This window comes from Prinia subflava, chromosome 12, assembly GCF_021018805.1.
Source record: "Prinia subflava isolate CZ2003 ecotype Zambia chromosome 12, Cam_Psub_1.2, whole genome shotgun sequence".
Classification (NCBI taxonomy): domain Eukaryota; kingdom Metazoa; phylum Chordata; class Aves; order Passeriformes; family Cisticolidae; genus Prinia; species Prinia subflava.
In genome coordinates, this window is record NC_086258.1 from 13,510,059 (window position 1) to 13,525,970 (window position 15,912).

Here is a 15,912-nt window from a genome sequence, read left to right on the forward strand (position 1 = left end):
AGCAGCTCTGGAGTCATGAAATTAAATAATATCATGTAATACTGCTTATACAGGAGGCTGCAAAGAGGACAGAGTGGGAATTTTAGCAAAACAAATCTTCTTCCATAATTATAATTACAGTAAGCCAATCAAAATTCCATCCCATTTTCTTCCCCACAAGGACATAGAAAGTCAGGAGAAACGTTCTCCTTCCCAGGACACTTGGCAGAGGAATTTTTTATGATTTTTTTAATTTGTGCTGACTGAATTACAGTTTGACAGAAGGATAATTCCGTGGTGCTCTCATGTGTAAAGAAAAATCAGTTTTCAGGGCTGTGCATGTTCACAGTGACAGGAAGATGTGAACTTTGGGATCATTTTTAATCCCCAGCAAGGGAACTGCTTTACAAAATGCCAGCTCTGCCCCTTGTTCCCGTTTTTATTCCCTGACACTGCTGCCATCAGTGTGGCAGTGCAGCCCCCAGCTCCTGCACAGCTCTGCCTGTCTGGTTTGAAATCCATTAGCGGGATCAGCCCTTGTGTGTTTTGTTTCCCAGACTGTAATTGTCTGGAGTGCCATTTGTCAGGGCCTCCCTGCTCCGTGAACATGCTGGGAATTTATTCCAGGAATTTCTTCTCTGAGATCAGGGCTGTTTTCGTGAACCAGGCTGTGTGTGACAAGCAGCCCTGAGCAGCCCAGAGCCTCCTGCAGAGCACTTGATTATGCAAAGATTTATCCCAGTGTTCAGGTTTAATTAAGGAGAGCCCTCTCAGGGCAGAAGGAATTAATACAGCACATATTTTTCTTCCTAGAATTATGTTTTCAACATCATATTCAACAGGACCATGGTGCATTCCCTGCCAGTGTTGATGAATATTGTCAGCAACCTCCTCCTGCACAGTTTGAACGTGACTGAGAGCATCCAGATCTGGAGCAACCCCTTGATTCAGGTGAGCAGCTCCCCAAAAATCACCCTGGAGCACTGGGGAGAGGGCAGAGCATCCCTGGGTGGGAGGGGGAGTGCAGAAACACCCCACAAACCAAGGGAAAAGCTGGCTGGGACTGTCTGCAGGGTTTAAGGGGATGTGGAAAGGTGCTGACATTTTGCTCTGCAGGTTGTGGAAGGAGAGGAAAAAGAGGCTTGGGAAGAGGATGTTGTGTCAGGAATTAAAGGTTGGGTGGGCTTGGAGCAGCCCAGTCTAGTGGAAGGAGTTGGGGGTTGGAATGAGATGATCCCTACGGTTCTTTCCAACCCAAACCATTCCATGTTCCTGTGAATTAATTCATTAGGAGTTTGTTGGAGGTTGCCTGCACTTCTTGGTCTGTGCAGAGCTGGAGGGGCCTTTGGGAGAGGAGAGGACCTGCTCTGAAAGTTCTTTAATTATTATTTATTCCTCATATAAACACTCCCAGAACTTCCACAGGTGTTTTTCTTCCTGCTGCAGCTCAGGTGATCTTGACACCCACAGACTTTTTATTTTAGCATTCACAGCCGTGTTCCAACTCCTAATGCAGCATTTTTTGGTCACATTCTGGCACTGAATAAATCTGATTTCCTATCCCAGGACCTTCCAGACACGATTTTCAGGCTGGAGATCTATTTTGAAGCCGTGTTACTGGGGATCATCATCACTGGGATGCCACCCTACTTCGCCATGGACAACGCAGAAAACCACAAGGTGACACCCGGGTGTCCGTGCAGAGAGGCACAGGGAGTTAAAAATCCTGGGATTTGGGGCAAGACCCCAAGAGGGATTTAAAACAATGCCATGGGTGGCACTGGGGTGGAGCAGGTTTGGGCAAAGCTTTTCTGTGCAAAGCTAAGCTTGGCAATAACACAGGGGCAGAGTCACAAACATCGCTTTTAATTAACACGTGATTAACACTGTGTGCTCTTCCCCTGTTGCAGATCAAGGCTTACACCCAGCTGAAGATTGCAGGGCTCTATCCCTCAGCCTACTGGACTGGCCAGGCCGTGGTGGACCTGCCTCTGTTCTTCTTCATCCTCATCCTCATGATCGGCAGCCTCTTCGCCTTCCACTACGGCGTTTATTTCTACGTGGGCAAGTTCCTGGCTGTGGTGAGGCTGGGCTGGGCTGAGAGCAGGGTTCTCTTCCTTTCCACAAGTCTTTTTTTTGCTTGATTCAGCTGAATTTTCTCCCCCATGGATGCACAGGGCAAACGCTGCTGGCACAAAGAGAGAATGTTCTTCATGGGGAAAATGGTTCCAAGTTGGGAGTTTCATTCAGGACTGGAATAAAACAAAGGGGGAGGTTTAGGTTGGGCACAGGAGGAATTTCTGCACAGGAAGGGGCTGGAAGGGGCTGGCCATGACTCCAGTCTGAGTCTCTGTCCTTGGAGTATTTAAGGACTGGCCCTTGGTGCCATGGTCTGTCTGGTCACATCCCAGCGCTCTTTTCCAGCCGTGTTGATTCTTAAAGCAGCAGCATTTTCCTTTATTTCTCCCTGCAGTCTCAGCCTGCTCTGTGCTCTGTGCTGGGCTTGGTAATTGCTCTGTTTTCCCTGTGCTGCTGGTGACAAGGACACAGTGACTTTGAGCAGAGCTCTCTGCGGGGAGCTGCAGATGGGAGTGAATGGAGGAGACCACAAGACTTCGTGTCTTTGGTATTCAGAGCGAGCTTCCCTGTGATGCTGGCTGGAATTGAGAGGAATCAGCTTTTCCCAGCTGCTTTTCCAGAGTTAATCAGGTTTGGGATGTGGCTGCAGGGCTGGTTTCCCACCCTTGTTTGAATTTCTACAAAAAATGCTGTGGTGGAATTCTTAGTCTTTGCTAGAACCTTGAGTTCAGCATTTATGGGAGCCTGTGTTACAAAAAAATAATGGGAAAGAGTTTAAAGGAAGCTGAATGGGGAGGAGTTTTTGCCTCTCCACACATTCTTTAATTTGTGTCTTTAATAATACATTCTCTATGCACCAAGGCAGCAAAATACATCAAATAAAGTGACAGAGATGAATCCAGAGTTCTGTGTCACACTGAGGTAATTCCAGTTAATCCTTATTCAAAAAAAATCCCTGCTGCACATTTTCCTGAGAGACCTTTCCTGTCCCTGCAGATTTTTTGCCTGATTGGTTACGTCCCCTCAGTCGTGCTCTTCACCTACGTGGTCTCCTTCACCTTCAGAAAAGTCCAGAACACGAAGGAATTTTGGTCATTTATATTCTCAGTGGTGAGTGACTCGTCTGGGAGCTGGGCTAAGTGGGAAGACTGGTGATCTCCAAAGCCACAGCAAAAAAAATCCCAATTATTTTGTGTGTCCCTAATGCAGAGGAAATGGGAAACTTTTACCAATGTCTCACTCGCTGCCATATGCTGAGTGATAAAAGCTCAAAGAAAAAGTGCCTTAAATAAATTAACTTATGCTTAGAGAGTCTGAAGTGGATGAAAATGGATTTTTTTTTCCTTTTTCTTTGGTACAGACAGCCTTGCTGTGCACAGTTGTCACTGAAGTGTCCTTTTTCCTGGACCATTACCTGGTAACCACCATCCTGCATTATGTCTTCTCCATCTTCATTCCCATTTATCCCCTCATTGGCTGCCTGATTTGTTTTATAAAGGTGAGGAGGCTCCAGGGAGCCTTTCCAGAGCCCTTGGAGGTGCCTGGGGTTGGGTGGGAGAAAATCACCTTTTTCCTATGATTCCCAGTGGTTTGGTTTTGAAATGGGGAAAGCAGCAGTTTTTCCATGAAATTTCCTCTCTGTTAAGTGGAGGGAGCTTACAAGAAAGATGGAGAGGGACTTTTAACAAGGGATGGAGTGACAGGACAAGGGGAAATGGCTCCAAGCTGACAGAGAGGAGGGTTAGACTGGATTTTGGGAAGGAATTCCAGGCTGGGAGGGTGGGCAGGCCCTGGCACAGGTGCCCAGAGCAGCTGTGGCTGCCCCTGCATCCCTGGAATGTCCAAGGCCAGGTTGGACATCGGGGCTTGGAGCAACAGGGGATGGAATGAGATGGGCTTGGAGGCCTCTTCCAACCCAAAGCATTCCATGATTCTGTGATATTCCAAGGAAAACCAGTGTTCCCCAGTGAGCAAACCCAGTGGGTTAACTGGGAGGGGGTGGCTGGAGAGCAGGAGCAGCCCCAGGGCTTGGATGGAGTTTGATTTTTTCCTTGGGGAGCTCAGCAGTGCTTGAGCAGCACAGCCTGAAGGAAAAGCACAGAGTGGGAATTGGTGTCTCTGGTGGGTGATTTAATTACCTGACCACGTTTCTCCCTGAATTCCCAGGTCTCATGGAAAGGCAGGAGTGGGAGCGGGGGGTCCCACGACCCCTGGGACCGGCTGCTGGTGGCAGTTGTGGCTGTGAGTGTGGCACTGCATTCTCAGAAATGGGAAAAATCCCCAGCCTGCTGTAGGGAATTGTGATTCCTGCTGGGGTCCCCCTGCCCATCATCTTCATCACTGAAGATCTGCTCTGGTGCTGAGCCTGCAGCACAGACAGAGTCAGGAAAGCTGCTCAGCACCTGCTGCCCCTATGGCCTGAGCTGAATTATATTTTAGCATACTTTGGTTTAAGTTTGAGTATTGCTCAGTTAAATTATTCTAGGTTTTATTTTAAGTTTGAGCCCTTTTAAGTTTTATAAAGCTGAAGTAATAATAAATCCGTATCTTACTAATTTAAAATTTTATTATCTGTAAGTCTTGTGAGATCAATACAATTTAAAATTCTTTCATCCAAATTAATTCATATTGAATTTAAGCATTGCTTAATTAAAAGTTATCTTAGGTTTTGTACAAATACATTTATCTAACTTGCAAAATCTAGATGTTTTTTCTTAGAGACAGGATACTCTGAGACAGCTGTGATGAAGCTTTGATAAATACCTATTTAGATAAAAAAGATACAGCGTGTTCACCCTTGATTTTATTTATTTATTTTAATTTATTTAACACTGCCAGTGTTAATGGATTATTAATTAATAAATAATTAATTATTAATAGTAGATATTTATAATTAATTATCAATTAATTCTGATTATTATGGGCATCCCTGCTGATGGAACAAGAGCTCCAGAGCAGGCGCAGTCCCTGCTCTGCACCACCACACAAGCGCTGGTGTTGCCAAAAGTATTAAATGCATCATTAAATGCAATAATTGGGGTTTTTTTGTGCAGAGAAGGGGCTGTCCTTGCCCTGGTCCCCCCTCAGGGTGCTGGGGTCACCCCTGGGTGCCAGGGCTGGCTGGTGACCAGGGGGTCTCTGTGTGCCCAGCCCTACCTGCAGTGCCTGGTGTGGCTGCTCCTGCTGCGCTGCTTCGAGCTGAGGAACGGCGGGAGGACGGTCAGACAGGATCCCTTCTTCAGGTGAGGCTCTGGAGGGGTTTTCTTTCCCCCAGACATTGTCCAAAACTGGTTTGGAAGGTGGTGCTGGTGGTTAAACTGGGCTGTGCAGTGGAGGAAATAAAAATCCTTCCATGATCTCCCATCAGAAATCATCACTGAAGGGCAGAAATGGGGGGTTTGTTTTGTTTCCTTCCAGGTTACATCACTGCAAAATCCTGTGATTGTGAATTCGTAGGTGAGGAAGATGAAGGTTCATCCACGCAAAATTCAATTGGGATTTTTAATTTTGATAAATGATTTTTTTAAGTTATTTTTTTAAGGCTGTGAAGTCCTAACAGTGACCTTTGTGGAATCTGCAAGGATGGGCAGTCCTGCCCTTGGAGCTGTTCCTGTGTTGTCACCAAGGCTCCTCCAGCACAGGAGGTTTTGTATGGAAGCTCCACACAATTCTGCCTTTTGCTCAGCTTTTTTTACACTTGACCCACGAATATTTGTAACTGAGCTCCTCAAAAGGAGCTGTTTTACATTCTCTGGTGAGGAGGAATTTTAGAAGGAGAAGTTACAGATTTTTAATTTTAGAAGAAGAATTTTAAAAGTATATTCCCTATATAAAAAAAAGGGAATTGCCATTGCTATTGCCTGGCCAGGGCTGCTGTAGAGCTCAGTTCCCTGCAGGAATCTGCAAATGCCTTGCAGCACCAAAGCCCTGAGCCACCCTCGTGCTGTTTTTCCCACCCTTTTAGAAAATGTTCCAGCAAATCCAAGCCCTGGAAGTTCCCAGAGGTCCCTCACGAGGAGAACGAGGATGAGGATGTGAAGGCAGAGAGGCTGCGGGTCAAGGAGATCCTGAGCAGCCCCAGGAGCGAGGAGGTGACGCCTTGCTCCCAAAAACCCCCACATCTGGGGAGCTCCTCAAAACCCCCACATCTAGGGGCTCCCCAAAATCCCCCACATCTGGGGGCTCCCCAAAAACCCCCACATCTGGGGGCTCCCCAAAAACCCCCACATCTGGGGGCTCCCCAAAAACCCCCACATCTGGAGGCTCCCAAAAAAACCCACATCTGGGGGCTCCCCAAAACCCCCACATCTGGGGGGCTCCCCAAAAATCCCCCACGTCTGGGGGCTCCCCAAAACCCCCACATCTGGGGGCTCCCCAAAAATCCCCACATCTGGGGGCTCCCCAAAACCCCCCACATCTGGGGGCTCCTCAAGAACCCAAAATCTGGGGGCTCCCCAAAACCCCCCACATCTGGGGGGCTCCCCAAAAAAACCCAACATCTGGGGGGCTCCCCAAAAACCCCACATCTGGGGGCTCCCCAAAAATCCCCCACGTCTGGGGGCTCCCCAAAAACCCCCACATCTGGGGGCTCCCCAAAACCCCCACATCTGGGGGCTCCCCAAAAATCCTCACATCTGGGGGCTCCCCAGAGCTGCTGGTGTCTGCAGCCCCTTCCCTCTCCCCTGCCAGATGCCAGCAATCCTGGTCAGCAGCCTGCACAAGGAGTTTGATGAAAGGAAGGAATTCCTCCTGGGCAGAAAAATAAAGAAAGTGGCAACCAAACACGTTTCCCTCTGCGTGAAGAAAGGTTGGAGTTCAGCTGCGTGTTTTATTTATAAAAAAACAACTCTTGGAGCCATTTATCTGATCTGGTGGGCAATGTTTGTGTTGTTCCTTTTTTAGGAGAAATCCTGGGTTTGTTGGGACCCAATGGAGCTGGGAAAAGCACATTAATTAACATGCTTGTTGGAGAGATTGAGCCAACCAGTGGGCAGGTATGTTCCACACTACAGGTACACAAAAAACCAACCCATCTTTCAATTTTATGGAAATTGCAAACACTCCTGAGGGCGTTTTTTATTACTGCAAGCACTCCTGAGGGCGTTTTGCTAAAACCATGCAAAAAGAGTTTGGAAATCTGTAATATTCTGGATTAAAGTCTGGGCATTTTCCTCGCAGGTTCTGATGGGAGATGATTCCTTGGGGCTGGGCAGTGAGGATGGCTCGGTGACATTCGTGGGGTACTGTCCCCAAACGAATCCTCTCTGGCCAGATATCACCTTGCAGGAGCACTTTGAGATTTATGGTGCTATCAAAGGCATGAGCCAGTCTGATGTCACAGAAGTCATCAAACGGTGAGTACAGAAATCTTTGTGGTTGAAGTTTTGAGCTTGTTTTATCTCCAGACTTATTGCTGGAGGGGTTTTAGCTAATTTTTATAATTTTTGTGGGGTTTTTTCCCATTCTTACCTTTCCTAATGCAAGTTTTGTTTCCATTTAAGTTTGGCTTTAAGCTCGGTTGAAATTCCGCAATTGTGAATTTGTAGGTGAGGAAGACGAAGGTTCATCCAGACAAAATTCAGTTGGGATTTTTAATTTTGATACATGATTTTTAAAGGCTTATTTTTTAAGGCTTATTTTTTAAATAAGCCTTTTTAAAGGCTTTTTTTTTAAGGCTGTGAAGTGCTAACAGCTTTGTAGAAGCTGCAAGGATGGGCAGTCGTGGCCTTGGAGCTCTTTCTGTGTTGTCACCAAGGCTCCTCCAGCACAGGTGGTTTTGTATGGAAGCTCCACACAATTCTGCTTTTTGCTCAGCTTTTTTTACACTTGACACACGAATATTTGTAACTGAGCTCCTCAAAAGGAGCTGTTTTGCATTCTCTGGTGAGGGGGAAGCCAAACCTTTCCCACCTGGTCCTTCCCTCCCCAGCATCGCCAGCGTGCTGGATTTAAAGGACCACCTGCAGAAGACGACGAAGAAGTTGGGAATGGGGCTGAAGCGCAAGGTATGGGGGGCTCTGGGGTCCCTCGGGGGGTCCCCAGCTCCCTCCCTGTGCTCACCCTGCCCCTCTGCCTGTCCCCAGCTCTGCTTTGCCCTCAGCATGCTGGGGAACCCGCGGGTGACGCTGCTGGACGAGCCCTCCACCGGGATGGACCCCAAGGCCAAGCAGCACATGTGGTGAGTGCCCGGGGCTGCCTCATCCCTGCTGCCACCAGGGACAGCCACAGGCAGGGAAAAACACCCTGGGAACACCATCCAGTTCCTTCCGCTGCCGCGGGCAGGGATATCTTCCACTAAAGCAGATTAATTTCTGCTTAATGTCCCATCCATCCCTGCCCTGTGGCAGTGGAAGCCATTCCCTGTGTGCTGTCCCTCCATGCCATGTCCCAAATCTCTCTCCAGCTCTCCTGGAGCTCTCTTAGGCACTGGCAGAGGCTCTAAGGTCTCCCAAGAGCCCCTCTTTGGAATGCACCCCCAACTCTCAGCCTGTATCCACAGCAGAGGGGCTCCAGCCCTTGGAGCACCTCCGTGGCCTCCTCTGGAGAGGCTCCAGCAGCTCCTCCAGTGCTGGGAGCCCCCGAGCTGGGCACAGCACTGCAGTGGGCTCTCACAAGAGGAGGAGGGTCAGCCCAGCCTGTGTGCCAGCTGTGTCCTCTCCCACAACAGCTTGGGAATTACAGGCCTGAAAGCTGAAAGAAATCCTTAAAATAATGTAAGGAATACAGATTCGAGCTGCCTGCGGGAAATTCAGGTGTTAATTGTTGCTGTGGGAGTAGCATTAATCCGTAAATAAGAGTCCATCACAGCCCTCCCTTCCTACTAGGGCAGGATTTGCTGTTTCCTGCCAAGTGCTTTCTCTCAGGGGTGGTTTGGGTTGTGTTTTGCAGGCGGGCCATCCGAGCAGCCTTTAAAAACAAGGAGAGGGCAGCAATCCTGACCACGCACTACATGGAGGAGGCAGATGCTGTCTGTGACCGTGTGGCCATCCTGGTGTCAGGGCAGCTCAGGTACCCCCAGACCCCCCCAGGGGCAGGGAGCACCTGGGGTACATTTCCCTGAAAACACGGATAAATTTAAATTAAATTCAGAACGAAATCAATCCTTGCCAGCAGAAAGGATCTGTTTGAGGTTAGGCTGCTCTTGAGGACAGCTTGTGTTTCCTGCCTGTAATTTGTAGGTGTATAGGTACTGTCCAACACCTGAAGAGCAAGTTTGGCAGGGGATACTTCTTGGAGATGAAGCTGAGGGACACAGCAGACGTGCAGCAGGTGGAATTTCTGCAGAGCCAGATCCTGCACATCTTCCCCAACGCCAACCGCCAGGAGAGGTGAGGCTTGACTGGCAGCCAGAAAATCCTGGTGGTGATAAACCCCTCTGATTTCACAGCACCTCCTTGGCACTGGGGAAGGCACGTAAATGTTTACACACAGCTTAAAAAAAAAAAAAGAAGAATAAAAAAAAAAAAAGGAAGGGATCTGGAAGGCAGCAGAGCCCGGGCTGCCAGGGCGGGGGCCGGGAGCCCACACAGATGTTTGGCACAGAGGAAGCAAAACTGGATTTCTGCATAGCTGTTGCCTGACAGCTTCCTCCTGGGTCAGGGCCCCCGGGAAAGGGCTGAGATCCGAGGCTCTGACTCACTGCCCTTACCTGGAAGTGCCTGAGCTCTCTGGGGGTCTCAGCTCCAGGGTGGGCTGGCTGCTGCTCCACCGGCGGCTCCGAGGTTGTGCCGGGATCCAGGGTTTGGCTCAGTGGCTGAGAGGCTCCAGCGAGGGCACTGCGGGCGTGCAGGGGAGTGTGATCACTGAGGGATCACGAGTGTGAGCCCTCCTGGAACGGGGGAGTTCCCTGTGCACAGCAGAGCTGCAGGGCACAGCTCCCCGTGCTGCAGCCGGGGCTGCGGGATGGACACGTCCAGGACATGCTGGGTCCTCCCAGCTCAGCTGGAATCCAAAACCTCCTCAAAATCTGGGAGCTCCAGGAGGCAAATCTGCCATGAGTAAGCAGAACAGAAGTGATTGAATCCGAGTGGAAGAGCATGAACTCACAAAGTCTCGGGGGGTCTCAGCTGATGCACCTGGAGCTGCATCATTCCCCTTCTCCTGTGTGATTGTGACAGTCGAAATGCCTGCAGTGACCTTCAGAAAAGGAGCTGAAATCCATTCCATGGGGTATTAACATTTTTACTTTGATTTTGCTTGAGGCCAAATTTGTTTTGCTTCTTTGTTCCAGTTTTGCTTCTATCCTGGCATATAAAATCCCTAAAGAAGATGTGCAGTCGCTTTCACATTCTTTTTCCAAGCTGGAGGAAGGTAATGAAGCACTTGACATTTGTCACACACACAGATCCTTTTGTCTCCCATAACTGACACTTCTGCCATGTGATGTCACTCCCCCATTTCTCTTCCAAATCTGTTTATTTTGATTTTCTTTGATTGATGTTGTCCCCAACTCCATTTCAAATCAAGAGTAAGGAAAGTGTGCCTGAATCTGCCCTTTTTGATTCTTTCACCAGTAAAACACGCCTTCAACATCGAGGACTACAGCTTTTCTCAAGCAACACTGGAGCAGGTGTGTTAAATTCTGTTTTGTGAAGGTGCCAGGGGCAGGGATAGATGGGATTTTGGGAGGGAATTCCTCCCTGTCAGGGTGGGGAGGGGCTGGGATGGAATTCCAGAGCAGCTGTGGCTGCCTCTGGATCCCTGGCAGTGCCCAAGGCCAGGTTGGATGGGGCTGGGAGCAGCCTGGGACAGTGGAAGGCGTCTCTGACCATGGCAGGGTGGGATCAGCATTAAAGTCCCTTTCCAGAGCATTCCATGATTCCATGATGATGATCCCTGTGCAGGCAGCTCATCCCCCAAGCTCTGCTCTCAGCCTGCTGGGGCACTTTTGGGAAACTTAAATCCCCTTTTTTGCAAAATGAATCACATCTGCCAGCTCTCCAGCTCCTCTTTATTCCTGTTCCCCCCTCTAAAAATAAGATGCCAACTGCAGTGACTGGAAGAAAGCAAATGTTGTGGTATTAGTGGAAAAGCTGCTCTGATTTATTCCAAGAACAGGAATTTGCTGTTGGTAGCTGGAAGGAAGCTGAAGCTGAGACTTGTAATTGCTTATTGTGGATTAATTACTGCTGACAATTAATGTCCTTCAGTGTTGCACTTCCTTTTCATTACGCTCTTGAGGAAAAGAGGTGGGAGGGTAGGAGTAAGGAGAAAAAACTCAAAATACTAAAAATGTCCTAGTAAGGAAAAAAAACCTCAGAATACTACAGATGTCTTACTCAGAGATGAGGCAACACATTGACTGCTTATGAGGATTTTAGCATGAGTTGTTATTTGTGACCAGAGAAGTTCCTACAAGGGCCATGGGGTCTTTTCCCTGTTTTCCAGGTGTTTGTGGAGCTCGCCAAGGAGCAGGAGGAGGAGGACAGCACCTTTGGCACCCTGAACAGCAGCCTGTGGTGGGAGAGGACGCAGGAGGACAGGGTCATTTTCTGAGCTCCTGTCGGTGCCAGGACCCATCCTCTCTCTGCCCCTGGAGCTGGGGTGGGCAAGGACAGCTGGGTTTGGGAGCCCTGAGCCTGCCCCACCGTGCTGGCCTTGGGGACAACACCGCAGGAGCGCTGAGCATCCCCTGCTCCTCTGGCTGACCCCACATCCCTGCTCCCCTCACTGCCCCGGGTTTGTGCTGGGCACGAGGGCACTGCCACGGCAGCCTGGCGTCCCCCTGAGCTGGTGGCTGGGGCAGCAGCTCCCACCTGCCCTCCCTGGGCTCTGCTGGGCTGGAGTTGGGCTGTCCTTGAGGAAAACCCTGTGTGTGAGCAGAGCCAGGCGTGCTGGAGCGCCCTTGGGTGGGCACTGCTGCACGCCCAGCCCTGCCCTGCACCAGCTGAGCCACCCCTGTTTCTGCTTTGAGGATGGAGCTGCCTGGAAGAGAGGGGGGAACCCCTGCAGGGTCCCTGTGCTGCTGCAGGGAGGGTCCTGACTGCACAGCCAGCCCGGCTGGGCGTGCCAGCGCCTGGAGCTGTTCACCTGCAGGTCACACTGGCACTTGGTGGCACTCCCAGTGCCCTCCCCTGCAGGCTGGTGGCTGTGTGGGTGCCACTGGGGTTTGCCCTGCGTGCTGGGGGGCACAGGGGTGGGCAGAGGGGCTTTGCTCCTTCCCCTGCTCGGTGCAGAGGGGTTGGCAGAGGTGTGGCCCTGCCTTGTGTCCGTTCAGAGCAGTCTGATTCTGTCCCTGGCTGTGACAAGGTGTGTCCTGCTCTCACACTCAGTGCTTTGGAGATGTTTGCATTTCCTTGTGTCCCCCAGCCCGTCGTTGTTGTGGTTGCAGTCAGTGACACAGGGCCCAGCCTGTGTCACCTCCCTTTGCAAAACCCCAAATCAAATCCCAGTTCACAGCCCCATCCATGAGAAAGGTGCCTTTGGTTTGCACACAAGCACTAAGAAGAGTAGAAAATGTCGTCCTTTAGCCATTTAGACAAATGTATGTTGAAAATAATATTATTTTTTTGGTTTTTTCTACACAAAGCTATCATCGCATTTTTAGTTTTATAAGGGGAAATTAAAGATTGCTCCCAGTTCATTTGGCTCTGCAATGAACAGATAGAGAGATGTGTTTCTATTGAGACATTGGCTTCATAAGTCATATCATTTATGTATCTTCACTTCAAAGTTAGAAAAGACCTTTGTTTTTCTTGAGAAAACTCAAAAAAAATGGGTAAAGTTGGAGTTGTGTGTCCCATCTGTTGGTAATTATCAGGCAATAATGTGTGTGATGTGTCTGATAATGGTTTATCTTTATCAGTGTGTTCAGCCACAATCTGGTTCCATTTGTTTCTTACATATGTGAACTCCTCATGCAGAATTTCACCTCCTCTTTGTACCCACAGGTTGCAGAGAAATGCACAACTTTGGGTTTGTAGTTAAAATTGGAGCCCAAACCCTACAGAAAGCCCTGGACATCCCATCTGCCTCCCCAGGGAACCCCAGCCCTGGAAATGAGGATTAAAAGAATTAAAGCAAACTGCAGCTCCAGCACCACCTGACAGAATGAAAATTCTCTGCCAGAAAAGAGAAAAAAACCTCCAAATTTGGGTCTTTTATTTATTCAGCCCCAGCCCTGCTGCTGGCTGGGAGCTCTGAGCTTTTATTTGGGGCAGTTTGGGACTCAGAATTCTCTTGGCACTTTCCCATGCAGGTGTGTACAGGTTGAGTGCATTTTTCCCAAATCCCACCTTTTTTCGGTCTCTTTTTTTGCCAATGGTGTTTCAGCCAAGCGTCACCTGCCCATCAATCCAGCACATTTGTCACATGGATTTAGGGAATTTATGGAATCAGTGTGACCTGTGAGCAGCCTTGGTGTCAGCCTTGCATTTATTCTTTCACTTGGAGTTTATAATAGTCTGTGAAATAGTTCTGTGCTGTCTGTTTCAGATGTTCCCATATTTCCTCACATTTCAGACATGAAATTTTTGGATTAGAAAATTGGATTAGCTCAGTTTGGTGCTGTTGTTTCTCTTGGAGGAGCCCAGTGGATGGTGGCACTGCTTTTTTTGTGCAGCTACAGAGAAGACAAAGAATTTGGCTCGTTAAATTAATTCCCTGTTTGGGTGGGATCTGTTTGGCCTGGTGACATCATGTGTCAAAGGGGGGTGAAATTCCACCCTAAAACATCACTGACCTCATATCAGAAGGGTTTCAGAGTGTCCTGAAATGTCTGTAATGGCCAGAATGGGGAGAAAACCAGGCAAAATTAAACCAGGGTAAAATTCCACCCTAAAACATCACTGTCCTCATATCAGAAGGGTTTCAGAGAGTCCTGAGATGTCTGTAATGGCCAGAATGGGGAAAAACCAAGGCAAAATTGAACCAGGGTAAAATTCCACCCTAAAACATCACTGTCCTGGTATCAGAAGGGTTTCAGAGTGTCCTGAGATGTCTGTAATGGCCAGAATGGGGAAAAACCTAGGAAAAATTAAACCAGGGTAAAATTCTACCCCAAAACATCACTGTCCTGGTATCAGAAGGGTTTCAGAGTGTCCTGAGATGTCTGTAATGGCCAGAATGGGGAAAAACCCAGGCAAAATTAAACCAGGGTAAAATTCTAGCCCGAAACTTCACTGTCCTGGTATCAGAAGGGTTTCAGAGTGTCCTGAGATGTCTGTAACTGCCAGAACAGGGAAAAACCCAGGCAAAATTAAACAGGGAATGCCCTGGGAGCAGCAGAGCTTTATTCCTGGGATTTGACTTCCCGTTGTTCAGCTCTTACCAGTGACATCCCAAATCCCCTCCCTCCAACACACACCCAGCTGTGCTCTCAGAGATAAACTAGATTTTGGGGGGGATTTGGGGTAAATCCACACAGTTTGGGCCAGCTTTCCCAGGTGAGGTGGCTGGAGCTCCCTGCAGGGTTGTTGTGAGCAGAGCTCGCAGCACGCGTTCGCTTCGTGGTGTTGTTGCAAGGTTGTATTTTTCTATGGAGAGTTTAAAGTGTCTGGTTTTGTTTGCATTTCCAAGAAAAGTCCTTATTTTAGAGTATCTGTGTTTAGCAAATGAGGTCTATTGCCCTGGCAGCAGAGGCAGGAGGTGACAGGGCTGGAGGTGACACGTTTGTGACACTCCTGCTGCTGCCGGACCACGGGCAGTTCATTTTCCACACTTGCCTTTCTTTCACCACTTGGCTGTACTTGTAAAGGTGAGGATTTTCCTTTCCCAGCAGGAAATATTCCAAAATAAAGATGGCTTGGGTTGTTAAGCTCTTGGCTCTCCGGGTGTTTTGCTGCGTTGGAAATGGGGGTGGATTTCAAAGCCTGTGCTGATTTTGGGGTGCAGCAGAGTTTCAGGTGGTTGGGCTCAGGCAGAGCATGAGGGGCCCTGGCTCTTGGCATGGCCAAGACTCCCAGGCTGTGGTATTTCCATATTTTAAGCTGAATTTGGGGGATTTTTGCAGTGTTGCAACACTGGGGGTCTGACAAGTGCTTTGCAGCCGGACTCGTTCAGCCCAGCTTTGGGCAAGCAGTGACCCCAGGGCAGCTGTGTGCTCCTGGCATGGCACATTGCCCATCTGCAGGGGTGAATCACCTCCAGCCACTGCAAAATCAACCCCAGCAGGGAAAAAAAAAAAAAAGAAAAGAAAAAAAATCTGTTTTTTGTGCTTGGAGCTGTGCCCAAGGTGAATTCTCTGGGTGGGTGCTGGCTCTGGGGCGAGGGGCAGTGAGATGGGGGAGCTGTGGCTGAAGGTGGGACATGAATTGGAGGGCACTGTCTGCTCCTGGCGTGTGCTGGGGACTGCCAGGTCCCTGCACAGACCCTGCTGAGGAAGAGGAGGAGGTGGTCACCTCCAGCCATGAAGGGTGCAGCAAAATAAAAGGGGTTTGTGCTCCCTGAGCCCCTCAGTGGGGAGGAAAATAACCCCAAAGAAGTTTAATCTGAGCTTGGGGACAGTTCCCAGTGGTTCATACTCGTTTGTGTTGGTGTGGAAGGACAGAGTGTGCCATGCATTTTTTTTATTTTTTTTAAAGCTGTAAAATTAATTCATTCCCTTATAATGCTTCTTTTAAGAGATGTCCAGAAAGTCCCTGATTTCACATGCTGAATTTCTCTTTGATAAGGGTTTCCTGGAGCTCTCACTGTTCCTTTTTCCTTAGCTTGGCATGTCCCCTCAGAAGGGTCTGGCTCCCTTCCCAGCCCCTCTCTTCCTCCTGGCAGATACAAAGTCTGGTCCTGAGCCCCCTTCTCAGAAATTCCGTGGAGCCTTGGGGGGTTTAATTAATGATAATTTGAGATGCTCTGTGCTCTCAGTGAAGCCCTGAGGGGTTGGGATCCCCCTTCAGCAGCAGGAGATGGATGGGAAGC

General features: G+C 49.1%; 2 protein-coding genes across 4 annotated transcripts in view; both read left to right on the plus strand.

Annotated features, from left to right (window-relative positions):
- ABCA5 (ATP binding cassette subfamily A member 5) overlaps nt 1-14,812 on the plus strand; it is a 39,653-nt gene extending 24,841 nt beyond the window's left edge. For all 3 annotated transcript variants that reach the window (XM_063410162.1, XM_063410164.1, XM_063410163.1), the window contains 18 exons: nt 793-930; nt 1,546-1,659; nt 1,890-2,060; nt 3,055-3,168; nt 3,419-3,556; nt 4,225-4,299; nt 5,209-5,300; nt 6,023-6,149; nt 6,748-6,865; nt 6,961-7,052; nt 7,237-7,412; nt 7,988-8,063; nt 8,142-8,236; nt 8,947-9,066; nt 9,237-9,386; nt 10,289-10,368; nt 10,572-10,627; nt 11,446-14,812. In XM_063410162.1, coding sequence (XP_063266232.1) covers nt 793-930; nt 1,546-1,659; nt 1,890-2,060; nt 3,055-3,168; nt 3,419-3,556; nt 4,225-4,299; nt 5,209-5,300; nt 6,023-6,149; nt 6,748-6,865; nt 6,961-7,052; nt 7,237-7,412; nt 7,988-8,063; nt 8,142-8,236; nt 8,947-9,066; nt 9,237-9,386; nt 10,289-10,368; nt 10,572-10,627; nt 11,446-11,553 — 2,040 coding nt within the window. In that variant the 3' untranslated portion in view covers nt 11,554-14,812. The remainder of the gene's footprint in view (nt 1-792; nt 931-1,545; nt 1,660-1,889; nt 2,061-3,054; nt 3,169-3,418; nt 3,557-4,224; nt 4,300-5,208; nt 5,301-6,022; nt 6,150-6,747; nt 6,866-6,960; nt 7,053-7,236; nt 7,413-7,987; nt 8,064-8,141; nt 8,237-8,946; nt 9,067-9,236; nt 9,387-10,288; nt 10,369-10,571; nt 10,628-11,445) is intronic.
- A 521-nt stretch (nt 14,813-15,333) lies between these two features.
- LOC134557296 (ATP-binding cassette sub-family A member 10-like) overlaps nt 15,334-15,912 on the plus strand; it is a 59,831-nt gene continuing 59,252 nt past the window's right edge. The window contains exon 1 of the mRNA XM_063410167.1: nt 15,334-15,337. The gene's annotated coding sequence lies outside the window, so the exon portion shown is untranslated. The remainder of the gene's footprint in view (nt 15,338-15,912) is intronic.